The sequence below is a fragment of the Pleurodeles waltl genome, chromosome 2_2 (assembly GCF_031143425.1).
Source record: "Pleurodeles waltl isolate 20211129_DDA chromosome 2_2, aPleWal1.hap1.20221129, whole genome shotgun sequence".
Lineage (NCBI taxonomy): Eukaryota > Metazoa > Chordata > Amphibia > Caudata > Salamandridae > Pleurodeles > Pleurodeles waltl.
In genome coordinates this window covers 392437556-392464968 of record NC_090439.1, presented here as the reverse complement: position 1 = coordinate 392464968, position 27413 = coordinate 392437556, and the positions used below count along the sequence as shown (strand labels likewise).

Sequence of the window (27413 nt, the reverse complement as noted above, 5' to 3'; positions counted from 1 at the left end):
CTTAATAGGCTAACATTGGGGCTGCCCTCATACAGTACAGAAGTGGTAGCTGCTGATCTGAAAGGAGTAGGAAGGTCATATTTAGTATGGCCAGAATGGTAATACCAAATCCTGCTGACTGGTGAAGTTGGATTTAATATTACTATTCTAGAAATGCCACTTTTAAAAAGTGAGCATTTCTTTGCACTTAAATCTTTCTGTGCCTTACAATCCACGTCTGGCTGGGCTTAGTTGACAGCTCTTTGTGCATTCACTCAGACACACCCCAAACACAGGGTACTCAGCCTCACTTGCATACATCTGCATTTTGAATGGGTCTTCCTGGGCTGGGAGGGTGGAGGGCCTGCTCTCACACAAAGGACTGCCACACCCCCTACTGGGACCCTGGCAGACAGGATTGAACTGAAAGGGGACCTGGTTCACTTCTTAGCCACTCTTTGAAGTCTCCCCCACTTCAAAGGCACATTTGGGTATAAAACAGGGCCTCTGCCCTACCTCATCAGACACTTGCTGGAGAAGAAACCGGAACCAGAAACTACATCCTGCGAAGAACGACGGCCTGGCTGCTCAAAGGACTCAACTGTCTGCTTTCTACAAAGGACTGCTGCCTTGCTGTTGGCCTGCTGCCTTGCTGAACTCTTGTCTGACTGTAAAAGTGCTCTCCAAGGGCTTGGATAGAGCTTGCCTCCTGTTCCCTGAAGTCTCAGGACCAAAAAGACTTCTCTTTTTCATTTGGGCTCTTTGTGCGCCGAAAATTTCGACGCACAGCTTGCTCCGCGGCGAGAAAATCGCCGCACACCGACGCTGATCGACGCGACACCTTCAGGGCGACCGGAACTTCGACGCACGGCCTCGCAAGGACAGCGCCGCCCGACTTCCAGAGGGGAAATCGACACGACGCCTGCCGTGAGAACGAAACTTCGACGCACAGCCTCCCAGAACGACGCACAGCCAGAAAACAAGCCGAAGAAACCACGCACAGACCCCGGGACATCTGATAATCCCTTGAACCACAGAAAGAGACTGTCCGGGCGCCGGAAAACGACGCACGACTTCCACGCGTGAAAAATAACGACGCAAGTCCGTGCGTGCAGGGGAGAAATCGACACACACACCATTTTTCCACGTATCTCTTGTTCTGCGGCCCTTTGCGGAGATTTTCCACTTTAAACCAGGTACTTTGTGCTTAAAAGAGACTGTTTGCTTCTTAAAGACTTAAGACACTTTATATCACTTTTCAGTGATATCTCTACAATTTCACATTGCATCTTTATTCGTTTTGACCTGCAATTATCCAGATAAATATTATATATTATTCTAAACACTGTGTGGTGTATTTTTGGGGTGCTATATTGTGTTATTGTATGATTTATTGCACAAATACTTTACACATTGCCTTCTAAGTTAAGCCTGACTGCTCGTGCCAAGCTACCAGAGGGTGGGCACAGGATAATATTGGATTGTGTGTGACCTACCCTGTCTAGAGTGAGGGTTCTTGCTTGGACAGAGGGTAACCTGACAGCCAACCAAAAACCCAATTTCTAACAGAATGTATATACCCACTCCAGCCTCTCAAGGAAAGGGAGCACCAACAGCTTCCACCCACAGTGATGGAACTCAAACTGCATTTGTTTAAAGACATTGGCATACATGTCTACCACACTGATGCAGACCTAATCATTGGGAATTTAGGTAAGCTCCTCACAGCCACGTGTTAGTCACAGAACTTTTCGGTGGATCTTGGGCTATCTGCAGTAGCGTGGATAGCCATTTCCAAAATGTTGATGCTCCTTCGATTGCTGTACCTCTTTACGCCACCTCCATCAAATTCTCCAAAAAGGTGTTCACTCATTTTCAATGGCTTCTTACCACATTAGTCTGTGGAACTGGTAGAAAGAGGGTGAGACTCTAAATTACTGTGCTCTATAGTAGAGGAGGCCTAGGTGCCCTCAATTACGAGTTTCATTATGCTGCAGCACAATTACAGTAGATAGCTCTCTGGCTGGCTCCAGACTGGGTAAGAGCATCGGTCTTTCGTGACACCACAATCCCAGAGCTGCTGCACTGACTGATGCTGCTAGCAACCAAGGCTCTCTTCCCCCCCAAAACTGGCAAATATGGCAAGATACCATTGGGCAAGGTATTCAGCCTCTCAGCAGGGTAAATAGCCAGGGATCTCTATATGGGAAACTCCACACCTCTATGATCCCTTCTCCCCAGGGGCCCAGGCAGTTCCTATAGTACAATGCGATTACGAAGGCACTGATGCACACATGGGCAAAAGAGGTCTTGGAAACCCCCACATCACGGGTCCACAATCCGTTATTTAAGCTGTGACAGGCTAGGAATACAGCGGCAGTACTGTATAACGTGCTACTGATGCTTTACGCCAACCCATGTTCAAACTTAAAACGGTCTGAGAGCAAATCATAAGAGAAGTCATACCGGAGGACAAGTGGTCCCAGGTATTGGGGCTTCACCCAGGGGGTGTCTAGAAACACTGGACTGAAATACATCCAATTTAAATATTTGAACTTATCTTACACTACACTGGCACGCATTTCCCACATATACAAGGGTGAAGACTCTTGTTGCCCACATTGTCGCTCTCAGCAGGCTGACTTCTACCACATGGTATAGTAATAGCCAGTCATACATGTTTAATGGGCAGAGGTGTTCGAGACCATGAGTCAACTGGTTGTTCAGGAACTATCGCCTGATCACACGCTCTGCCTCTTGGGCAGAATGCCCAGACCTAAGGCATACAAGTGTCACTCGAGATTCATAGCCTTGCCACTGGTTTTACCAAAAAGGCACATAGCCATGGCCTGGAAAGCCCCAAAGGCGCAACCAATGAAAGGCTGAATGAGCAACATATTGAAGTGGGCAAGGGCGGAGTTCACAACACATGCCACTTAAGGAAAATGTCACTTACCCAGTGTACATCTGTTCGTGGCATGAGTCGCTGCAGATTCACATGCTGTGCACAGTCCGCCGTCTGGTGTTGGGCTCGGAGTGTTACAAGTTGTTTTTCTTCGAAGAAGTCTTTTCGAGTCACGAGACCGAGGGACTCCTCCCCTTTCGGTTCCATTGCGCATGGGCGTCGACTCCATCTTAGATTGTTTTCCCCGCAGAGGGTGAGGTAGGAGTTGTGTATATTAGTAATAGTGTGCCCATGCAATGGAATGAATACTTATGTACATAATAAAGGTTTAGAGTAATATATTTACAAATGTACAATTGTTTAAGATCTACTTCTAAACGGCTACAAGCTCCCGGGGAGGCGGGTGGGCGCATGCGAATCTGCAGCGACTCATGCCACGAACAGATGTGCACTGGGTAAGTGACATTTTCCGTTCGATGGCATGTGTAGCAGCAGAAACACATGCTGTGCATAGACTAGTAAGCAGTTATCTCCCCAAAAGCGGTGGTTCAGCCTGTAGGAGTTGAAGTAGTTTGAAACAATGTTCTTAGTACAGCCTGACCTACTGTGGCTTGTTGTGCAGTGAACACATCTACACAGTAGTGCTTTGTAAATGTATGAGGCGTAGACCAGGTTGCTGCCTTACATATTTCGTTCATTGGAATATTCCCTAGAAAGGCCATGGTAGCTCCTTTCTTTCTGGTTGTGTGTGCCTTTGGTGTAATAGGCTGCTCTCTTTTTGCTTTAAGATAGCAGGTTTGAATACACTTAACTATCCACCTAGCAATGCCTTGTTTTGAAATTGGATTTCCTGTATGAGGTTTTTGAAAGGCAATAAATAGTTGTTTTGTCTTCCTAATTTGTTTTGTTCTGTCAATGTAGTACATTAGTGCTCTCTTGATGTCTAATGTATGTAGTGCTCTTTCAGCTACCGAATCTGGCTGTGGGAAGAACACTGGTAATTCTACTGTTTGATTCAAGTGGAACGGTGAGATAACCTTTGGTAAGAATTTTGGATTTGTTCTTAGAACTACCTTATTCTTGTGTATTTGAATAAATGGTTCTTGTATGGTAAATGCCTGAATCTCACTCACCCTTCTTAGAGATGTGATGGCAATGAGAAATGCAACTTTCCACGTTAAGGATTGCATTTCACAAGAATGCATGGGTTCGAAAGGGGGACCCATGAGCCTCGTTAAGACAATGTTGAGGTTCCATGAAGGAACAGGTGGTGTCCTTGGTGGTATAATTCTCTTTAGGCCTTCCATAAACGCTTTAATGACAGGTATTCTAAATAGGGAAGTTGAATGAGTAGTCTGCAGGTAAGCAGATATTGCGGTGAGATGTATCTTTATGGAAGAAAAAGCTAGATTTGATTTTTGCAAGTGTAGTAAATATCCTACTACATCTTTTGGAGATGCGTGTAATGGTTGAATTTGATTGTTATGGCAGTAACAAACAAATCTTTTCCATTTATTTGCATAGCAGTGTCTAGTGGAAGGTCTTCTTGCTTGTTTTATGACCTCCATACATTCCTGTGCGAGGTCTAAGTGTCCGAATTCTAGGATTTCAGGAGCCAAATTGCTAGATTCAGCGATGCTGGGTTTGGATGCCTGATCTGTTGTTTGTGTTGTGTTAACAGATCTGGTCTGTTGGGTAGCTTGACATGAGGTACTACTGACAGGTCTAGTAGTGTTGTGTACCAAGGTTGTCTTGCCCATGTTGGTGCTATTAGTATGAGTTTGAGTTTGTTTTGACTCAATCTGTTTACTAGATATGGAAGGAGAGGGAGAGGGGGGAAAAGCGTACGCAAATATCCCTGACCAGTTCATCCATAGAGCATTGCCTTGGGATCGCTGGTGTGGGTACCTGGATGCGAAGTTTTGGCATTTTGAGTTTTCTTCTGTTGCAAATAGGTCTATTTGGGGTGTTCCCCAAATTTGAAAGTAAGTGTTCAGTATTTGGGGGTGAATTTCCCATTCGTGGATTTGTTGGTGATCTCGAGAGAGATTGTCTGCTAGCTGGTTTTGGATCCCTGGAATAAATTGTGCTATTAGGCGAATGTGGTTGTGAATCGCCCAATGCCATATTTTTTGTGTTAGGAGACACAACTGTGTTGAGTGTGTCCCCCCCTGTTTGTTTAAATAATACATTGTTGTCATGTTGTCTGTTTTGACAAGAATGTATTTGTGGGTTATCATGGGCTGAAATGCTTTTAGCGCTAGAAATACTGCTAACAGTTCTAGGTGATTTATGTGAAACTGCCTTTGATGTATGTCCCATTGTCTTTGGATGCTGTGTTGATTGAGGTGTGCTCCCCACCCTGTCATGGAAGCATCGGTTGTTATGACGTATTGTGGCACTGGGTCTTGGAAAGGCCGCCCTTTGTTTAAATTTGTACTGTTCCACCATAGAAGCAAGATGTATGTTTGGCGGTCTATCAACACCAGATCTAGAAGTTGACCCTGTGCATGTGACCATTGTGATGCTAGGCACTGTTGTAAGGGCCGCATGTGTAACCTTGCGTTTGGGACAATGGCTATGCATGAAGACATCATGCCTAGGAGTTTTAATACCATTTTTGCTTGTATCTTTTGTGTTGGATACATGGCCTGTATTACCTTGTGAAATGTTTGAACCCTTTGTGGACTTGGAGTGGCTATCCCTTCTGTTGTGTTGATTGTCGCTCCTAAGTATTGCTGTGTTTGGCACGGCAAAAGGTGTGACTTTGCATAGTTGATGGAGAAACCTAGCTTGTGAAGGGTCTGTATGACATACTTTGTGTGATATGAACACTTTGTTAGCGTGTTGGTTTTGATTAACCAGTCGTCTAAGTAAGGGAACGTGTATTTGCTGCCTTCTGATATGTGCAGCTACTACTGCTAGGCATTTTGTAAAGACTCTTGGCGCGATTGTTATTCCGAATGGCAACACTTTGAATTGGTAATGTATTCCTTTGAATACGAACCTTAGGTATTTCCTGTGTGAAGGATGTATCGGTATATGGAAATACGCATCTTTTAGGTCTAATGTTGTCATGTAGTCTTGCTGTTTGAACAGTGGGATTACGTCTTGTAATGTGACCATGTGAAAGTGGTCTGATTTGATGTAGGTATTTAGTGTTCTGAGATCTAGTATTGGTCTCAGAGTTTTGTCCTTTTTTGGTATTAGAAAGTACAGTGAGTAAACTCCTGTGTTTTTCTGTGGACTTGGTACTAATTCTATTGCGTCCTTTTGCAGTAATGCTTGAACTTCTAGTCCTAGAAGATCTATATGCTGTTTTGACATATTGTGTGTTTTCGGTGGGACGTTTGGAGGGAATTGGAGAAATTCTATGCAATAACCATGCTGGATAATTGCTAAGACCCAAGTGTCTGTTGTTATTTCCTCCCAAGATTTGTAGAACTGGCTTAGTCTTCCCCCCACTGGTGTTGTGTGAATGGGTTGTGTGACTTGTGAGTCACTGTTTATTTTGAGGGGTTTTGGGACCTTGAAATTTTCCCCGATTTCTTGGGAATTAGCCTCCTCTGTATTGTCCCCGAAAACCTCCCCTTTGATATTGTCCCTGGTAGGTAGGTGGTCTTGTTTGTGAGGTGTTGGTTTCTGTGGGTTGACCTCGAAACCCTCCCCTAAAAGGTGTTTTCCGAAATGTGCCTCTGCTCTGCGGGGAGTACAGTGCGCCCATGGCTTTGGCTGTATCGGTGTCCTTTTTTAGTTTTTCAATGGCAGTGTCCACCTCTGGCCCAAACAATTGCTGTTCATTAAACGGCATATTGAGCACAGCCTGTTGTATTTCAGGTTTGAACCCAGATGTGCGCAGCCATGCGTGTCTCCTTATTGTGACTGCAGTGTTTATTGTCCGTGCAGCTGTATCCGCTGCATCCATGGAAGGCCGTATCTGATTGTTCAAGATACTTTGTCCTTCTTCCACCACCTGTTGCACTCTTTTTGGGAGCTCTTTGGGTAGGTGTTCGATGAGATGTTGCATTTCATCCCAATGAGCCCTGTCGTATCTCGCCAAGAGTGCTTGCGAGTTGGCGACACGCCACTGATTTGCTGCTTGTGCTGCAACCCTTTTTCCCGCTGCATCAAATTTGCAGCTCTCCTTGTCCGGAGGTGGTGCGTCGCCTGATGTATGCGAGTTGGCTCTCTTACGAGCTGCCCCCACAACTACTGAGTCCAGTGTCAGTTGTGTCGTAATAAATATAGGGTCTGTGGGTGGTGCCTTATATTTTTTCTCCACCCTTGGAGTTATAGCTCTGCCTTTAACTGGTTCGAGTGCCTTAGCATTTCCGGGAGCATGGGAAGGCTTTGATAATGGCTATGGGTGGAGGACAGGGTGTTAAAGAGGAAGTCATCCTCAATAGGCTCCGAATGTAGCGATACATTATGGAATTCGGCTGCCCTAGCGACCACCTGTGCATATGATGTACTGTCCTCAGGTGGTGACGGTTTAGTTGGGTACGACTCTGGGCTATTGTCTGATACTGGGGCGTCGTAGAGGTCCCATGCATCTGGATCATCCTGGCTCATTGTGGTATGAGCTGGCGAGTGTGTTAATGGTGGAGTTTGCGCCGGTGATGCATGAGTTGATGGTGGTGGTGAAGGTGGTGGAGTTACTTTCTTCACCACCTTTGCTTGTGGTTGCTTGTCTCCTTGTTGGAAGGCAAGTTTCCTTTTGATTTTGATTGGGGGAAGAGTGCTGATCCTCCCAGTATCTTTTTGAATAAAGAGCCGCTTTTGCGTGTGATCTGGCTCTATTGTTTGTAATTCCTCTTCAAATCTGTGTTTTTTCATTTGAGAGGACAGTCCTTGTTCCTCTGAGTAGGAACTGATTCTCGTTTCGGATGCCGGCTGTTTCGGCACCGAAACCTTTTCTACTGATTTTTTCGGCTCCGACAAAATCTTTTTTCTTTTCTGCGTCGTGCCCTCTTGGTGCCGACCAATCTCGGTGCCGCTGTCTCGGTGCCGAATGTTTTCTGCGACACTCTCTCGGGCCCGAGAGTGCTGCGTGCCTGTATCTCGACCGGAGTTGGATGACTTCGACACCAGCCCGCCCTTTTTCGGTGCCGATGGACGGTCACCTACTTTTCAGGTTAAGCCATGGCCTGTTGGCGGTGGCGTCCCCTGGGCTTTGTCAGTCTTTTCGTGAGCTTTTTGTTTCGACGTCTTACTCACGGTTGACGTTTCTTCGGCGTCGAGTTCTTCGGAATCCGACTCGTGGATGGAGAAAGTTTCTTCTTCTTCCTCCTCGAACCGTTGTTGTCCTGTCGGCGTGGACGCCATCTGCAATCTCCTGGCTCTTCGGTCTCTAAGCGTTTTCCTCGACTGAAACGCGCGACAGGCTTCGCACGTATTCTCCTTGTGCTCGGGGGACAGGCACAAGTTACAGACCAAATGTTGATCCGTATAAGGATATTTATTATGGCATTTAGGACAGAATCGGAACGGGGTCCGTTCCATCAGTCTTGAAGTCGCACGCGGTCGGGCCGACCAGGCCCCGACGGGGATCAAAATTACCCCGAAGGGCCACCGGAGCTCTTCAAGATTCGGTGTCGATTTGTGCTAACTAACCCGCTACCGAACGAAACAATACCGACGATTTTTTCCGAGATTCTAACTAACTTTCCGACCCGAAACACGGAGCGAAAAGGAACACGTCCGAACCCGATGACGGAAAAAAAACAATCTAAGATGGAGTCGATGCCCATGCGCAATGGAACCGAAAGGGGAGGAGTCCCTCGGTCTCGTGACTCGAAAATACTTCTTCGAAGAAAAACAACTTGTAACACTCCGAGCCCAACACCAGACGGCGGACTGTGCACAGCATGTGTATCTGCAGCTACACATGCCATCGAACATGGTGATATCTGCAGATGAGCATGGAACACTGCAATTACATAAGTTGCTGTAGGCACTCAAAGCATAATCTAACGTATAACACCTTGTGATTGCTTGTGCCATCTGGGTTCACAAAAATGCAATCTGCTGCATACAAGAAGCACTAGACACACACACGAATCATGGGCATAGTAAATGTGCACAACTATTTGTTGATTTACCAACGGTGGGAGGGAAAGAGGCTGCACAAGTACACAATTGGTGCAATACGCATACAAGCAGTAATGGGACGTGATACTGTGGGATCCTCGTACATTATCAATTGACCACAGTAGACGGGGGATATACGCAGTACTTCACAGCTGCAATGGCATAAGTGCAGAGATCATCACATGGGTGGGGAAAGTCTTCCTCCCTTCTCTCGTCTCCACTCTACGGACCTCCGATATTACCCACCAATCCAATGTAATGCAATACATTTATGTTAACATCTCTTTCAGTTGGGAAGTTCTGATTTTGTTATGTCGTTAAATTGCTGTAGCAGAGGTGATGCCCCGCATCACTTGTCATATGGTCATATGTAATCACAGCACTATACAAGTTGAACTGCGTGTGCGTTTGAGCCCTAGTTTTTTAATTTTGTTTTTGTGTTTACAAAACGAAAAAAAAAAAATGTACACAAAAAAACAAAAAAGCAACAGTAGGAAGGCAGAGAAGTTTAATTTAATTTCACTAATCAACTGTTGTGACAAATGCTAATGTATATACTTACTTCCCACATATTCATACAATGCCAGGTGAACTTTTATCAACAATTAAAAAGGTATGATTCTGATAGTTGCAAAATTTGGTGTGTTAATTATTAAGTGGACAGAGCCCTGATGTACAATTTCATTCAAACAGTGCAATATTTTAGAAATCTATACTAAACGTTCTGTGAGTAATTTTGACTTACTCCAGCCTTTCAGTGAGTAGCGGTGACTTTCCTGCGAATTTCCCAGTATAAAACATGCTCCAGGCCCCCTTGGAACACAGACTGCTGATACACAAAGTTTATCTCCTTGAGAAAGAACAAATACTACCAAAAAAAGTGTTCTGGGCCGACACAGAAATAAGAGGATGTGTGAACTGGGCCCTTGGAGTTTAGGAGTGGACTTTGAGACTGCAGAAAGGTGTTGTTTGGTGACATTGTTTTAGCAGACATTAAACCAGGCATTTGTTGCCAGCATCTGCTCCACTCTTAAAAGCCTTGTATGTTTTGTTTTTTTCATTGGACATTAGGTCTTACAACTTTACCAATTTCTTACCTTGCCATCCTGATTGATGCACTCAGTTAAAAAGTTCAAGATCTTTTCTACAACACCCAGATTCTTAACAACTTCATGCATTGTGACATCTAAAAAAAAAAAATGAAGGAAAGCGGTATTTTAACTGGCCACATTTATACTGAGTTTTTCTAATAGATTAACTGTACGTCTGCATAAATAATAACTTCTTACCAAAATAAGCCAGTGGCATAACGAACTTTAAGGGGGCCTCCCTGCAAAGTACCTGTAGCTGGCCCCCCTCCACGGACCCAGTTAGGGACCTGCACACAGTGTACGGTACTGTACTGAGCCCCCTTCAGCACCCACCCCCCCCAACTCCTCCCCCCCTCGTGAGCTCGGGCCCCTCGCACCACAGGGGCTGCAGGGGCTTTGTTAAGCCACTGAAATAATGTACTCCTGCCCATCCTCTCCCTCACCTGAAAAGCATAATCTTATTGAAGAATGGGTTAGCTAAAAGTTCTTTAGCACATTACATATTAAAGTATTATCTCTCTCGTAATGAAATATCTTTGCTGAGCAGTTTTGACAGAGGCAAAGACAGCAACCCACAAAAAAGTCATTTGATAGTTTTGGGGATAACTGGTTTCTAACATGCCCCTTGCTCTTAAACAGGTCATACACGTGAATAAGAAGTTACTTACCTTTGGTAACACCAATTCTGATACAGAATATTTAGCTGTAGGTTCCACACCTTAGAATTATCCCCAGGCATCACCCTTGATCCGGAAATCTCCGAGCAGTACACCCCTGGTGGATGGCGTCGTTTAGCTTCGCACTGGCCCCAGAAAGTGACTTACGCAGTACCCATACAGGCACCACCTTGGCGCGCTGACATCAATTTATTTTTGTGATTTTCCCTGCACTAAGCCAAGATGAAGACTGATCTCTGCTGTAAGTTTCCTGGGCCCTTTGCCCTCGTCCTTTAATCTGGATGCAGAGCAGGGAGGATGAGAGCATTGGTAAAGAATCTATGGCTAAATACAGTCTCTACAAGATAAAGTGTTACTGAAGATAAGTAACATGTTCAACTGACAAACTTCTAGCCCCAGATGCCTTACCTTAGAATAGGTACCAAACTTAGATCAGAAATTCCTGCAGGAGCAAATGAGCAAAATGCCCACCCATCTCGACGGACCTGACAGATATCCAGGGACCGTAATACTCCGAAGCTAATGCAGTGGTCACAGTTTGGGCTCTGATAGAATGAGCATGCAAGTCCTCAGGTGGTTGCTTTTTGCCCAATGTGTAGCAGATCTTTAAGCAGAGCACTATCCACTGGGAGATGTTTCTTTTCTGCACAGCCTTCCCTTTATTATTGGCCCGATGTACCCTACGAAGAGTTGGCCTCCACCGAGAATTCTTTTATGCAGTCAGGAAAAACAACAATGCTCTTTTTGAACCCAGACAGTGAAGACTCTCCACTTCCTTAGAGAAGTAGTTAGGGAAAAAGAGCTGGGCAGGTAATGGTTTGGCCTATGTGAAAAGTAGTGACTAACTTCAGAAGAAAGGAGGCACATGTAAAGAGAACCAGATTGCTAGAGAAGAAAGTAGTATATGGTGGGTGCACCGAAAGAGCCAGCTAATCGATGACCCTCCTGGCCAATGTGATAGCCACAAGAAATGTGGTCTTAGTGGTAAATAACTGAAGAGGGCAGTTGTGTAACAGCTCAAAGGGCGCGCACATCAGGAAAGTGAGGACCAGGTTCAAATATCACTTGGGCATAATGAATGGCCTGGGGGGAAATATGCGTTACAAACCTTTAAGAAATCTTGTCACAATGGGTGATCTAAATAAAGAAGGTTGGCACAGCAACCATAAAAATGCAGAAATGGCTGAAAAACAGCCCTTAACTGCATCCAAAGCAGAGACCTGCTGAGCCAAAGAAAGAACAAACAGGACCTGAGAAAGATGAGCAGTTAAGCCGCAGTGGTTCCCAATCTGTGTGCCACGGCTCCCTGGTGCGCCATCTAAACTAGCCAGGGGCACCACGCACAGCCTGGGAACCACTGCATTAGTCCAAATATAGCGAAGAGCCAGCTGCAAAGTTCAAATAATAATTACTTAGGCAGGGTTTTCATCCTATTTGTTGGTAATTGCTGCTGCCATCAAGCCACATTCTTCACAGTGAAAGATCTTTGCAAAGTATTTACCTTGATGAATGAATTGCCTTTTTTTCTAGGGCCCCAGTCACCTTTTGATATTTCTGTTTTGTTCTGCACAGCAGCAGTTCACATTAACGCTATACTAGCTCAGTAAACATGATATGCCTCAAACTGACTGAAAGTAAAGTATTGTTTTTATATATTTTGCTACTCAGTACGAAGGCCTCACTTAATAGCTGAACCAACTGTACCAAAGAATGTCACAAACACACATCTCTCTAGATTTTCCAGCCCTGCATGGAAGGTGTGAGAGGGATGGCTATAGGGCGCGGGGTCAGACAGGCAAGTGATCTCCTCTCTGGGAGGAATGCCACATCGAAATCTTCATGGTGCATGGTAGCAGGGAGGCTTCTCCTTCACCTACTCACTCATCGAAAGGGTCACGGATTACTGTAGTGCTTCACACTGACTCTTTATTTACTAAGTGAAATAGAAAACAGTTGCAACAAAGCACACGCATTACAGTGAAATTGCTCAATGCAAAGTAATGTAATTTAGAGGCAGTAGCACTTATACTCTGCAATTATATTTGTGAACTTCTTAAAATAATTCTTTGTACTCTGTAAAACAGCTGCAGGTGTAATTAGTCTTCACTGAAAACATCCCCATTTACTGCTGGATGGAAAGCAAAATGTGTTCTGTGACAGCCAACGGAAATTGTTTCTCATTCGGTCGGTCTACCTTACACTGATCTCTGAAGCAATCAATAGTGACGGCATGCTAGAATAACATTAAAACAAAATCCGACATACCCTCCTTCTTGAATGCAAAAGGATGGCACAATGGCATTGTAAGTATAATCCTTATAAAGGGGAGGTGAATGTCTTTTAAACCTTCAATGCAATAATAAGATAGCCAGAGAAAGCCTTTCTAACTGGTGATGATTTCTTTAGCATCATATACACTTCACACAAACACTATTGGCCATAATCTTAATGGACAGTGTTTTGTTATGCAACAGTGGTGGCAAAACAGAAAAGAAAATAGTGGCAGAAGGTGGCTTAAAAAATCTTCAAAGTGCAAGGAAAGACTGGCTGTTCCAATCAATAATTGTTTCATTATTCACTACAGAAACACAACACCACAGAATATGTTTTGATACAACAGTAGTAACAGTGGGTGGGGGTGGCAGTTATTTAAAATGGGGAGACATCCTGCAAATTGCATACTGTGCGGTGCACCAAAAGCATTTTTTTTAAACCGAAAATAGTTTTTTTTAAAAGTCCATATGGCATGTAGACCCCAGTGCTGAAAATTATTGTTTCTGACTGTTACATTTTTATTTGGTCATATCTATAATTACAATATCTTCATAGGCTTCATCCCAATTATTTTCAGGGAGAAAAATGGAAGTACTACCTAGGCCGGGCCTACAACCCCCACCAGCCAAAAAAAAAATAACTTAATGGGAAGCCACAGCCAACGGCCAATAAGTCAAGGGAGTCGCGGATTGAAAATGTTTGGGAACCACTGAGTTAAGGGATCGATGCTTTTCGATACACACCATGCCACACATTTGTCCCAGCAACAGCCGTACATTATCTTGGTGGAGGGATGTCTGGCTGCCAGAGTAACATCACATACTTCAAGAGGTAAGCTATCAACTGTAGCTGCTCAGTCTCCACGAATGAAGGGGGAGGGGTGTGCAAGTTAGGGTCAGAATGGTTCCCTGTTGCTGTAATAGATGATCCTCACGAGGTGGCAGCCTGACCAGAGGACCAGGGCACCCTTTTGTCGCGTTGGCACTGCGCCGAGTAGCCGGGCTGTAAATCACCCGGCTACAGGACTCCTGTACACTGTGTACAGGAGCCCCTGTGCATGGCTTGGACCAGGCCCAGAGGAGGTTGTTGAACGTTATGAGGACCTGTCGCAGGATTGACCTCGGGAGCATGTCTAAGCCATCGACATAGACCAGGACTTGCATGGCTTCTTTCAATGTTTGCCAATGTACAGCTTTGCTATAAAGTCCTGGATCGCCTTAGGGTGCATGAGGGCACATTCCTCACACAACTTGGAGTCATGCCCTAAGCCCAAATACCAGAGGCACACCTCAAGTGGTTCCATCATTAACATTGGTTTATGGCACTCACAGCATGGTTTGAACTTGTAGTCTTAGGTAGGGACATCAATCCCTAGAGCACAGCAATTCAGTTTAAAAAACTTGTCAAATTGACAGAAAAAAAGACAGTGTAGCTCCAGATCCACATTCAAAGGTGCAGAAATAAAGATTGATATCAGGATGCAGCGGTGTGCTTTTATGAGGCTTCATTCTGTCACTTCCAGGCCAAAACAAGACCATATCAGAGCCGCATGGTGCTACTTAGCACTAAACTTGAGCTTTCCTGTGAAAATGTCTGGATCCAGTATGATGCCGGAGGTGAGAAATCTGCAGTTAGAATCATCAGAACTGCAGATATTGCAGCTGTGCTGGAAACACTGAAGACATCATTTGATATGGTCGTGGGAAGGCATTTGATAGCTAATATCTACACAGTGCTCAAGAAAGAGAAAGTGGGATACGCAACTGCCAGATGAAGATAGGAAGACAAAATAGGAAGAAGACAGGCCAAAGCCCATTACAGATAATGAATGTTAAAATGATAAGCAAAAACAGATCACAGCACACAATGCGCAATAGTAAAACAAAAAAGTTATGACACTCCGTAGTATTAGGTTAAGTAGATGAAGAAAAGAGGCACATCAGTATTCGAATCTTGTCTTGAGAAGTGAGTTCCTTTATTGTGGGCGAAGTTGCATTCAAAAAGCAAAGAGCATCATTCCAAACACAGCCAACACGTGTTTCGTCACACTGGTGACTTTTTCAAGGCTATTCTGGCATACTGGTAACAACAAGATAAATCTAAACAATCTCGGGAATAGAAGTGCAGTCCTTGCATCAGAATAGTCTGTAACTAGTTATTTCCGGTATTAATGTGCCACACTGGAAAAGGCGTCCAATTTAGGTGAAGGATAACCAATACTTAGGACCATGGTAAGTCCATGTGCCAAGTTCGCGTAAAAGTCTACTGCAGTAAGCCCATGATTTATTGTGTTTCCATCATGTTAAAATGATGGCGAACAGGATAATAACATATCTAGTAATGCTAGATTCAGGTTAGTCTTGTTATCGTGCCTATATCAAATGCATCAGAGCCCCTGGAGGTGGGGGATGTGTTTAGCTGGGTGTGTGGGTGGAGATGTTTGTATGTCAGTGTATATGTAGGTTGGTACTGGGGGTGGGATGAGAGTATGTGCACCAGGGGAATGGTAAAATCCTCTAGACTCCAAGCGTGTGTTCATGTGTTTAGATGGGGATCTGTTTTGTTAGACACTGAGGGGCTGCATGTAAACAGTCTATTGACCTTTGCCCCAAATCATGTGCCTCTGTGGATGGGGGTAATTTGAAAAATGTAGCCAACGTTCCATCAGGCATAGTTAAGTAATGGACCCTCTGATCAGCGCAGTATTCAACATTTCCTCTAAACATTCAAAGTGGGGTGGGGGGGGCTGCACACCCATGTAATTGCAAAGAAAGTGGACAAATCAGGAATGGAGCCTCTGGTGGTAGCTACTCTACTTGACATTGCCTGCCATTAAATCAGGGAAAACTTTCGAAGTGCTGCTGGAGCTAACTTGAGTGGAGAGGAAACCTGCCTGCCTTTGTAGGCATTGTTACCTCGACTAAAAGAAGGGACAAACCATCAGCCAAGAGCAGATCCCAGCAGCCAGGAAGGATATGTGTGGTGTACGTTGAAGGGCTGTGTATGCCCCACAAAGTCGCCCCAACTTGCTAGCTGTCCAGGAAGAAATCTCTACAGCACAATTGCATGCATTCAAGACCAGTGGAAACTCACTGAAGAAGGAAAGCTTGCTTCATCCTTCCCCTGTGCTGAAGAAAGCCTGTATGTACCTTCCCTACTGGTCCAGGGGTCTTGAGAAAACCTTGGCTTCAACCCATGACCTGAGTATCAGTGTGGCACCCAAAACTCCCCATCTTGTAAAACCATTACAATTATCACCTTAGCTGGTTCTGGAAACATCATTTGAAACCCCAGAGTCCTCCCCTTGTACAAACCTATTCTCTGCTTTGTCTTGGCATCATCTATGACCATCATTGGTGCCCTGAGACCTGTGGACATCTCCACCACTTGAAAATATTGACCTCAACCAGTGGGTACTGAAATAGAGGCTCCTCAGAGACCATTGTTGTAATGGCCATTAAGGGAGGTGTGGTACCCTTACCACAGGCAGTCCAGTGGCTATCAGAGTCTGGACTCCAAGAACTGTGCCTCACTACCAGGTAGGCTGACCAGCAACTCGGTCACCAATAGGGTTGGATTGTTGGGTGTTTTGCTGAAGTTTTAAAGTACACATTCCAGAGTGTATATCTAAATTCTGAATTAAACAACATAACTGCTACATATTCAAGAGAACTGCTAATGTATTTTGAAATGTTTATTTGCTTCTGTTCAAAAGTATGTTTAGGCCTCATGCAGTCTTCTAATATTTGTCAGTGACCGAAACCTTCTGAGCAAGTCTGAAAATCCCCCGTTCCTCTCACATTGCCTAACATGGATTCAATAATAACTAGTTTCCAGAGTTTACAGCATATGTTCTATAAATGTGATTGGGGTCAGATTTCAGGCATTGAAGGTGCTTGATATTTCTGGTTTTCAATATTAATCATAGTTTTATATGTAGAAGTATACTTGGGTACAATTAAAGATCTGACTGGACAATGACCTTACCAACTGTTTCTATCAGTCCTGATGTATATAGTGTCTAACCTTCCATTGTCTCCTTCACTAACCCTTGACTGCTTGACTTCGCAAACCTGAGAGAGGTAAACATGGTTATCCCTCTAGAGTACAACAAATATTGTTATAGGACATTTCAGTGCTAAACTACTGCTAAACTACTTATAAACGAGGACATGGCTGACTTGTTAGAACTGGGGCTTCTGGTTTTCAGAGTATGCACCCTGTACAAGCAGGAACCACCACTTCTAGTAAGGGTAAGCTAGATACACACTTCAAGATAAACTAAGCTCACCCTCTGGTAGCTTGGCACAGAGCAGTCAGGCTTATCTAAAGAGGCAATCTGTAGAGTATTTGTGCAACACACACATAGACACACTGTAACACAATGAAAACACCACAAAAGTACTCCTCACAAGGTTAAAAGAATAGATTATATTTATTTGAGTAAAACAAGACCAGAACAACAAAAATCCAATCAGTAAAAATTTAGATTTTATTTTTTAAAGAATAAACCAAAAATGGTGCTTAGAAGTCAATAGCGCTAAAAGGTTACTCAAGGTCACACCAAACTAGGGTTAAATCCAGAGTTCAGGCGGATGCGATGGAGGGAAGGCTGGCTACAGCACCCACACAGGGACTGCTGAAAAAGTACCTATGAGGGAAGAAGCGTTGACAAGGGCTCCATGTGTGGAGCAAAAAAGGAGATGCTGTCAATCGAGGAGATGTAGGTGACATGTCTATCCTGAGCTGTGCAGTGTCAAGGATGCATTGAATATCAGGTAGTGTTGGTCGACAAGGTGATGCATGGCTGTCGAACCTCTGGGTTGTAGCAATGTGTTCAAGTGGAGCAGGGTCAAAGATGCGTCTGAATCCTGTAACGATGTGTTGCCCAGTCTGCAATGCAGTGTCTGCAAATCTGGCAGCAGAGGCGATGCATTGGCATTGAGAGGAAAAGCGCTGGTTCCGATCACTGCAAAGTCACTGATGTGTGGATTTTCTTGGATTACAGCAATGATACTCCCTTCCAAGGGCCCAGGACTAGATTGCCCCCACTTGGAAGAGCAGAACTCACAGCAGACAGTCTCTAGGTGCAAGTTATAGGGAGTCTTTGATGTCCCTGAGACTGTCGTAGAACAAGGGATAAGTCAACAAGCCCTTGCCAGTCACTCTAGGCCCAGATGAGAGTGGTCCAGTCCTTCAGCAGGGCAGAGATCAGAAGGCAGCAGGTTAACTCAAAGCAGAACTAAGTCCTTGTTGGAAAGCAGTCCAGCAGAATGGCACTCCTTGCAGTACAGTAGTCCCTCCTCCTGTAAGAATTCTTCACAAGTTCAGTAATGTATTTGGTAGGTTCAGAGACCCAGTTCTTATACCCAAATGTGCCTTGAAGTGCAGGTGACTTCAAAGAAGGTCCTTTCTTCCTCTGTCCTGGCTCCAGACTATCAGTAGGGGGTAATCAGCACTGTCTATTTAGGTTTAAGTGTCAGCCCCACGCCACCTTTCCTGCCCAGGAAGATCCATCAGAATGCAGATGAATTCTCAGACACACCTAACCTTCCTGTGTTTGTGGCTGTCTAGAGGGAATGCATAAAGTGTGGCTGTCACCCACCCGAGCCATGTATTGGAGAAAGGCTGCAGGCATACGGTTGTAAGAACAGAGAAATGCCCACTTTGTAAAAGTAGCATTTCTAAAATAGTAATGTTAAATCCGACTACCAGTAAAGAAGATTTATCATTACCATTCCAATGATATGAAATACAATGTAGCTACTCCTTTCTGATGAGGAATTACAGATTAAAAGTATATTAAGGAATTCCAGATGTTGGCCTATTAGAGCAGTAGGCCTCATAGTAGTGAAAAATGACACAGTTTATTACTACCAGGACATGTAAAACTTAAAAGTGTGTGCCGTATCTTTTTGTATGCATAGCATCCTGCTGTGTGGTCTACCTACTAACTTAAGGGTGACTTAGATGTAATAAAAGGGGAGTTTAAGGCTTGGCAAGGGTTTCTGAATACTGAGTCAAAGTGGCAGTGAAACTGCACACAGAGGCTCTGCAGTGGCATCCCTGAGACATGGGTACAGGGCTACTTGAGTGGTTGGCACAATCAGCACTGCAGTCCCCTTGGTAGTATTTAATTTACAGGCTCTGGTCATATGGTTTACCACTTTGCAAGGGACTTACAAGTAAATTCAGTATGCCATTTGTGGATACACCAGTGTTACCATGTTTAGTGGAGAAGCACATGCACTTTAGCACTGGACAGCAGTGGAAAACTGCTGAGTCCTACAGCCAACAAAAAATACAGCAAAAACTGTAGGGTAAAAGGCAAAACGTTTGGTGTGACCCTTCAGAGAGGGTCATTTTTTAACACTGAGACAGGAAAAAATATTCACAAATATAAAAACAGCTTACATACAGTCCAGTGAGCCCTCTAATGCAAGTGATCCTTTGCAAGCAATTGAAACCTTGGAATGACAAACCAATATGTATAACAGAACAACAAAGGGCACTGTGGGATGCGGCTGGAGCATGATCTGTATTACATTAACTACCACTTCGATGTTAGTAAAAATTTACTTTACATTTTCTGCCATAAAGGTGACTCAAGTTTGCTTTGGTGCTTAGGAACCACATTCCTAACTTAGATCAACAATATTTCTGTTCAACTTCAAAGTGTGACCATACTTAATGGGTTGGCATCCATGGAACTGCAGTTGGTTAAGCTTTGTTATAAATGAATTCTACTAGAACGTTGAAATAAAGTGCACAGTTAAACCTTTGATAAAGTATAAAATTGCTATAGATGCCACCGCATGTGCTCAGACTTAGAAAATTGCTTCTGCTACATTGTTTTTGGCAAGAAGCACTGTTCTAATTTGGAGCACACAAATAAAATATGTATTCAGGATACCAGCTATCAAATCATTCTTCATTACTGGACTACAGCTCTATTACCTTGCATAATTACGGCTAGCTGTTCCGCGGCAGATTTTCTCAAAGCTAGGTCCACAGTTTCAGAGATCAGGATTTCATATACTTTTTTTACAGTCTCGGCCTGAGGACAAATTTGCAATAAAGGAGTTAGCATGTGTATTTTTGGCTGACAGCAGACCACATGTTTACATTTATTCTTACATCCACTATAGCTTATTTGTAGACAATGTCAGAATGTTATTCAACAAATGTATAACTTATTAAAAAAAAAAAAAAGTAGCAGCACACTTGGTAATATGCAATCATATTTACTTTTAAATTAACTTAACTCATCCTGATTCAAAACATGTTAGAAATTCTTCTATGCTATGATACTGCAGGATGAGGTCTGACCCCATCTGTGGTATTTGTGTACAAAGCCCTTTCTTTCCCTCTCCACCACTCCTACCAAAAATATTAAATTTATTAGGTGATAGAGGAAAATGTTTGAACAATTTTGCAAATGTTTGCAAACTTCCAACATGGCTGAATAACAGTTTTGAGTCCCCAAAAGTGATTCAGCTTTGTAGGACTTTATTAGGTCCACTAATGTGCTCCAACTACTTGCATTTCCCACCCAGATTATCAAAATTGCATTGTTTAAAATTTTCTGCAAAACTAGCAATATTAATTAATAAAAATGAAGGTATCCTTTGGAGTCCTAATTAAGATAGGGAACAGTTTCAATAAAGGAAAGGCCTCATAAGCAGCACCAGAAATGATAGTACTAGGAACGTACATAATAGATCAATGGTTTATTACTACTACCCTCTTTAAACTTCACTGCATATACCTACAATTGGACCAGACCTGCTGAAGAGGATGTGGCAACCTTGAGGATACAATGCGGGACATGTCCCAGAATAATCATTTGTTGGACAAAGGTGCTCGCTGTCAAACAACATATTTTCGGCTATTACTTCCTGGTCGTCCCAGATAAGTGTTCCCAGCTTTTGACAGAAGCTTGTGATTCTCTGAGAATGGATGATGACAGCAAAACCTCTGTAGCAGCTGTCTGGAAACAGATCCACTCACTTCTTTACATTGGTATGAAAAGATGTGGGCGAGACCAATGATAGATAAACTAGACTACAATTTACTGAACATGGTAGCGTTTCAAATGGCACGGCCTGCACAACTTAGATTTCCCGAAGAACGCCGCCCTGCACAAATCCACATACACTGAAGGGCCCTCAAAATATTTTCCAGAATATAGTGGAAAGATCCAAGACCACTTCAAAGAGAAAACCACATACTTGTACTCACACAATTCTTTCAGGGTAAAGATGGGTCTCATACCACAGATATTGTTAGGATTAATGTATTACTGGAACTTTTAATGTTGTTAAGTTCAGAGACAGATATATTTTACTGCAATGGGAATCTAGGGAGTGGGTGAGGAGGTAAGGAATGAGGGGCCAGCTGCAATTCTAATTTTTAACAGGATCTGCTAAAGTGCCCTGTATATATGACATAAAACCTGAATAAAAAACTGTAAACAAAATATACAACTAAACCGATGAACACATTTACACCCCAGTTACAAAAATGCATATAGGTAATTTTCTTCTGTATACATATTCAATTTGATCATATTCTGTTAACCCGTGTTTAACTATCCGTCACCAAAAATCATAACATGAGGATTTTGTGTACATACTGTTTAGGGACCCATCTATAATTAGATACCCCCCTCTATCAATCTGTGAGAATTTGTCAGGTTTCAAACAAAGGTGAAATACATTTTTGGCAGGTTTGTAAAAAAGATTATGTTATGAGCAAAATAAAAATAAAAAGGATTCCTACAATGCCAACATTGGAACTGCTACTTCTTTGTTATACATAAGTCACAGCGCTTTACTTCAAGCAGGAAATTGTATCTACTGCAATACCAAAAAATATTTTAGAGTCTTTATTGGTATGATTCAAGTTCTGTCTATGATACAATGTTATAGCAATCTAAGCAAAGGTAACTACTCTAGAGCTTTAGGTGTCCATTGCGTTGAATATTCCTAAACATGGTGGGGCAGCAGAAACCTTTCTGGGGATGGTGGATAGCCGAGAGGGTCAAACACAGATTGGCGGTGGACCTCCGAATTGGCCAGGGAAGATGGTTCCGGGAATACCACCACAAATTTGAGAAGTGGGACCTTGTGAGGGAGACTAAAAGGGTTGCTCTCTGGAGGTGTCCAAATCAGCAGACTAAGACAGACTTATCTATCCACTTCGGGTGACTTGGGCAAGATTCACATGCAAAACAGAGGTGAAGAGGCACTACTCAAGTGTTGGAAATTGGGTTACTAGTTGAAGGGGAAAACCCTACTCAAGCAGCAACTACAATTATTATCAGGGTGAAACATAAGCAAACCCCAAATTAACTGTGCTTAACGATCTTACAGCTTGGCACAAAACTCTCAAGCTTAACTTGAAGGTAATGTGGCACCACACACAACCTCAGCCTGGCTAATGTTCTGCATGACACGTTGGAAGGGGAGGGCGAGAAAGCCTTGGTTTCGCTAGACCTCGAAAAGGCATTAGACACCATGGAGGGTGCCTTTTTGATGGGAGTGTTAAAGGGCATGGGGTTTGGACCCAATTTCTGTGCTTGGATACAACTTCTGTCTACAGCTACTTCTATATGCTTAAGGGTTGGGGGTTAACTCTCGGACGCTTGGTTAGTGGGATGGGGTGCTAGACAGGGGTGCCCTCTTTCGCCCCTCCTGTTTACTCTGGCAATTGAGACTCTTGCGCTGCTACTGCATGCAGACCTGGCACCCTGGGGGATCAAGGTGGGTGATACTGTCCATGTTCTCTTGCTATATTCACCTGGGCAGTCTGTTACCATTCTGAATCAGCTCTTTGGAAGATTTTGGCATGGTTTCAGGTCTTAAGATCAATACCCGTAAGTCGCTAGCATTCTCTCTGGGTGAACTGGTTGGGAAACAATGAGAATAGTTGCCAGATGTGTGTCTTCGGTGGGAATTGGAGGGATTTTGATATTTGGGGATCTGGGTCATGCACAACAAGGCACAGAATCAGTGACAAATGTAAATAGGGTGCCAACAAGGCTGGAGAATTCTGGAATAGACTCCTATATCGGTGATGGGCAGGGTGGCCATGACAAAAATGTTTTTTCTCCCTCGCTGCCCATATCTTGTGCAAAACTCCCTGTTTCCGCTGGATAATTGGCTCTTGCCTAGGCTGGATAGCATGTTGATACCTCTTTTGTTAGCAGGTAGGCAAAGCCAGGTGGAGCATGCAACACTGATGAAGGACTTGGAGGACACAGGATTGGCAGTCCCAGATGTGCAGTTAAACTATAATGCTGTGAATCTACAACATGCAGCAAAGTGGCTTGCACCGTCAGACAATTGGCAGGAACTGGTTCTGGGGACGGTATTCGAAGGTGACACTTTGCACCAATTGTTAATGCAAGAAGGCAGGTGGGAGCTTCCTGTTCCATACCTGATCACACATTTGGCCAGTATATGGGGGAAAAGTGGTTCACAAAGTAATTTGCAGAGCTCCCTTCAGTAGGGAATTGAAACTATGGGATTTTACTCTCTTTGGGACCACTGACTCAATCATATCTATGGAGCAGTGGTGGGAGGGGGGGATGTATGGAAACAGGGGATGTTTACCCAGGAGATACCTTCATCACATTCCAGGAGGCACAAGGCACATGTGGGATAGGAACAAGTCATGTCTTACATTATGTAAAATTGGAAAGTGTGGCTAGGATGCTCTGGCTTGGATTTTCCTGTGACAACCCGGCCCTCTGCGGTCCTGGTGGTCTTGTTGGATGGGGAGAAGGATGCCACTTTATTACCCTTTTTCACAGAGCCCTTAGATCGGATATGCAACTGTGCCAATTTCCTGCACAGGGGGCCTGGAAGAGGGATTTGGTTCCACCCATATCAGACTAAGACTGGGTGAGCATGTGGGGACTTGTCCGCATTGTATCCACTAACAACAGGTTTAAACTCTTGCAGTTTCATTTTCTACGTCGTACATGTTACTCCGGATGGTCTCAATAAAATAAACGCCATTCGGGAGACCACATGTGCATGCTGCGGGGATTGGGGCCACCTTCTTACATTTGGCATGGGAATGTGTGCAACTTCAAGCTTATGGGGGCGGGGGGGCAGGAGATACTGCGTATCAAGTCTGTTACCAGACTTCATGCTCCCTTGACACCACTTGCTTGCTTTCTGGGAGTGGTGAGGTGCTCCAGGGGATGCAGGATCCCCTACAGACTAGCCCAGTTGGCCTTACTGTTGGTAAAGAGGCGGGTGGCCATTAGTTGGATTGGTACTGTCAACACACTGGCTTCATTACTTGTTGGAGTGCTCGGTGGCGGAAGAACACCACATGAGAACATCACACACAGATGAGGGGGTGGCTACGACTATACTGCTCTGGGTCCAGTGGCTGGGTATGCTCCAGGAAGATGATGACGTGTCCTCTGGGGATGGGTCCGAGGTGAAGGATTGATACCTCTTAGTGCTACTGGTCTTTGTTATATTCCTGATGATCAAGTGTAAAATGCTGCTCCTTAGTATACTGCTTCGTTAGTGGCCTTGGTTCTATATCTATTGGCCTTACAGCTTCATTGGATACGTAGTTGATTTCACCAGCCGATTTTACCTAATGTACTGATTGACTGTCCCTGCCTCTGTTGTTTGTTTGACATTACATTATGTGCAACGCTGTCCACACACACTGTGTTTTTGTTATTTGTTTAAAATCAATTTAAAAAAACAAAAACTTGGAGGTAATGTGTAAAGTATTTACGCAGCACTTTAAAACAGTAACAAAATAAAAAAAAACAAGAAAAATCCCACATCAACTAAGAAAAATAGAGGAAAAGTTTAAAATTGAGACCACATCAATAAAAATCCAAATCAGAAGAACCGGAGATATGCAATTTGAAAGTGTTATGAATAAACAGTGCCTAAAAGCACAAAGCGCCAACTGTGGTTATCTGACCGAGCCAGACCAGGACAAAGTCACAAGCTCAGGCCTACCACGATGGAGTGGGGGATGGAGCAGGGAGCAGGTTAGGCCTGCTAAAGAAAGTGCCTTAAATCAAAGTTGCAGAGCATTACGAGATCATGTGTGAAGGATGCACCGCACAGCGACAGTGCTGAAGAGCTGCAAGGCTGTGATGCGAGGTCCTGCATCACCATCGAGGATGCTATCGACAAGGATCTATTTCCATGCGAAGCTCTTTGTCAAAGACGCTTTGCACACTGGCAGTCCATGGAAGCTGCGGGCTGTGATGTGAAGTCCTGTGTTGGGGATGAATCGACAGAAGTGGACCTGCAACAAGATGCACTGCATTGGTTCTGTCCAGGACTGGAGTTGCAACACTTGGGGGGGAAGGGGGGGGGGGGGGGGTAGTACTCACAGCAGACAGCACCCAGGTGTGCTGGGTTGAAGGTGGATGAAGCCTTTTCTGTCCCTGAGGCTTTGTACAGGAGGCTCTTGGAATCACTCCGGCTGTCCTGGATTCCAGATGCAGGTCCAGTCCCTCAGTCAGACAGCTAGGCAACAGAGTAGTAGTCCATCATGCAGAACTGCACAGCAGTCCCTCAGTTTTTCACAAGTCCAGAGACTTACTGAAGTGCTTCTACACATGGGTTTCCTAACACACAGTTCCCTACACTACAGGCCCACTCACCAGTACCTCCTCTGGCTACAGCCAGAGCACCTGACTCTATGATCCCTACCTATGCCCTCCATCCTCTTCATACATAAATCTCTCAAATCAAAGATTTCATCATGAGCAACTGTGTATCACTGCGGTTAAAATGGCAGGTAAAATGGTACTCCACTCCAACTTTCGCTTGTTCCTTTCTTTTTATCTACAGACCACCTCCATGGCAGTGGCCAAGGCACTACCAAACCATCACAACCTATACAACCTAGGAGATTTAAACACTTGTTTTGGCAGAAAGGATTTGACAACAACAGATGCCATCATATCCAATCTTGAGACCTTCAATCATCAATTAATTATATCGGACACAACCTACTACGCCAGTCACACCTTGGACTTCACTCACCCCCAAGGACATATTTCGTTGATCGACAAAGTCCCAGTCATCTGGAGCAACAACCACATCATTAACTTCAGGATCAACATATCAATCTATAGCAACCCCTCCAAAACAGTAACTACCAGAAACAACAAATCGACAAAGAGACTGGGAAAAAAATCTGACCTCCAGACACTTAACCACACCTACAAAAAAACACACACAAATCCATAGGCAACCGCAGCACATGCCCACGTTCTACAACTGAATCTCCACTGCACTAGACAACTAGATAGCGCTAAAGAGCACTACCAGAGTTTAACCTAAGAAGACCACCAACTGGTTTAAGGATAAGATAAAAAAAAATGTAAATGCAAATCAACATCTTATAACGCTAATGGAGAAAAACGATGGTTGAGAAACCGACAGGCTCATACTGCAGCTCTGTACAGAAGCCTACAAAGCAGGCATTGAAACCATAAAAAAGACAACACTACTACAAATGAATAACTGAAGCTGACTGACCTTCAAAGGGACTCCACAAGATTCTAGCATTAATCCATAATCCAGAATGCTTAAACACCAAGACCCTACAATCACCAAGCCTTCAGGGACACACTCCAGGGAGCGGATCACAAAAAAGCAGAAAAGACACACAATTACCATGAGGGAGAAACAACTATTACTTCTCCCATGCATCACAGCTCCACCATAATAACAGATAACAGCAATCTCCTGCCTCTCACCACCTTCAACATCCTCTCTAGTAAGATATTATCAACCCAAGCAAGCCTTATGGACAATCATCAAACCTAGCTACCTCCAAAAATAAATTTAAACCTCTCCTTCCTACAGCCTGTACAGGGGAAACAAGCCTTTTAACTAATTTCTTTCCCACCCAAGTGTAAAATGTTTTATCTTACACCACCCCTCACGAAGAAGAATCACAACACATCCAATCCAGCAAACTGCAGTCCACTGTCCAGCGGCCTATTCTTAAATAATTTATTCCTAAGAACAGTTATTAATCAATTCCCCCATTTTACTGAGGAAAATAACTTGCTACTGGATGAACAGTCTGGATTCAGACCAGGTGGAGGCACAGAAGCAGGCCACGTAACCATATAGGGGGACCTAAAGTTCACAGTGGACAACAAAGGAGTGAACTTCTCCTGGCCCAATTAGCAGCATTTGGCACTGTTCACCACCAGAAGCTACTACACAGTATCCATCCCAGAATATGCAAAAAATACCCTAAAATGTATTGCCTCATACCCCAAAGACAGACAGGGCGTGGTTTCTCATATCAACTGTTGTATTTGCCCCTCAAACACTGTGGCATCTCTCAGGAGTCAATCATTTGTCCTTTCCAATTCATCAT

General features: G+C 44.0%; 1 protein-coding gene across 2 annotated transcripts in view; it reads right to left on the bottom strand.

The window, feature by feature from the left end:
* Positions 1–27413, bottom strand: part of RTTN (rotatin) — a 978768-nt gene that overhangs the window by 636157 nt on the left and 315198 nt on the right. For both annotated transcript variants that reach the window (XM_069219896.1, XM_069219897.1), the window contains exons 19-20: positions 19974–20073; positions 10072–10160 (exon numbers count right to left, since the gene is read on the bottom strand). In XM_069219896.1, coding sequence (XP_069075997.1) covers positions 10072–10160; positions 19974–20073 — 189 coding nt within the window. The remainder of the gene's footprint in view (positions 1–10071; positions 10161–19973; positions 20074–27413) is intronic.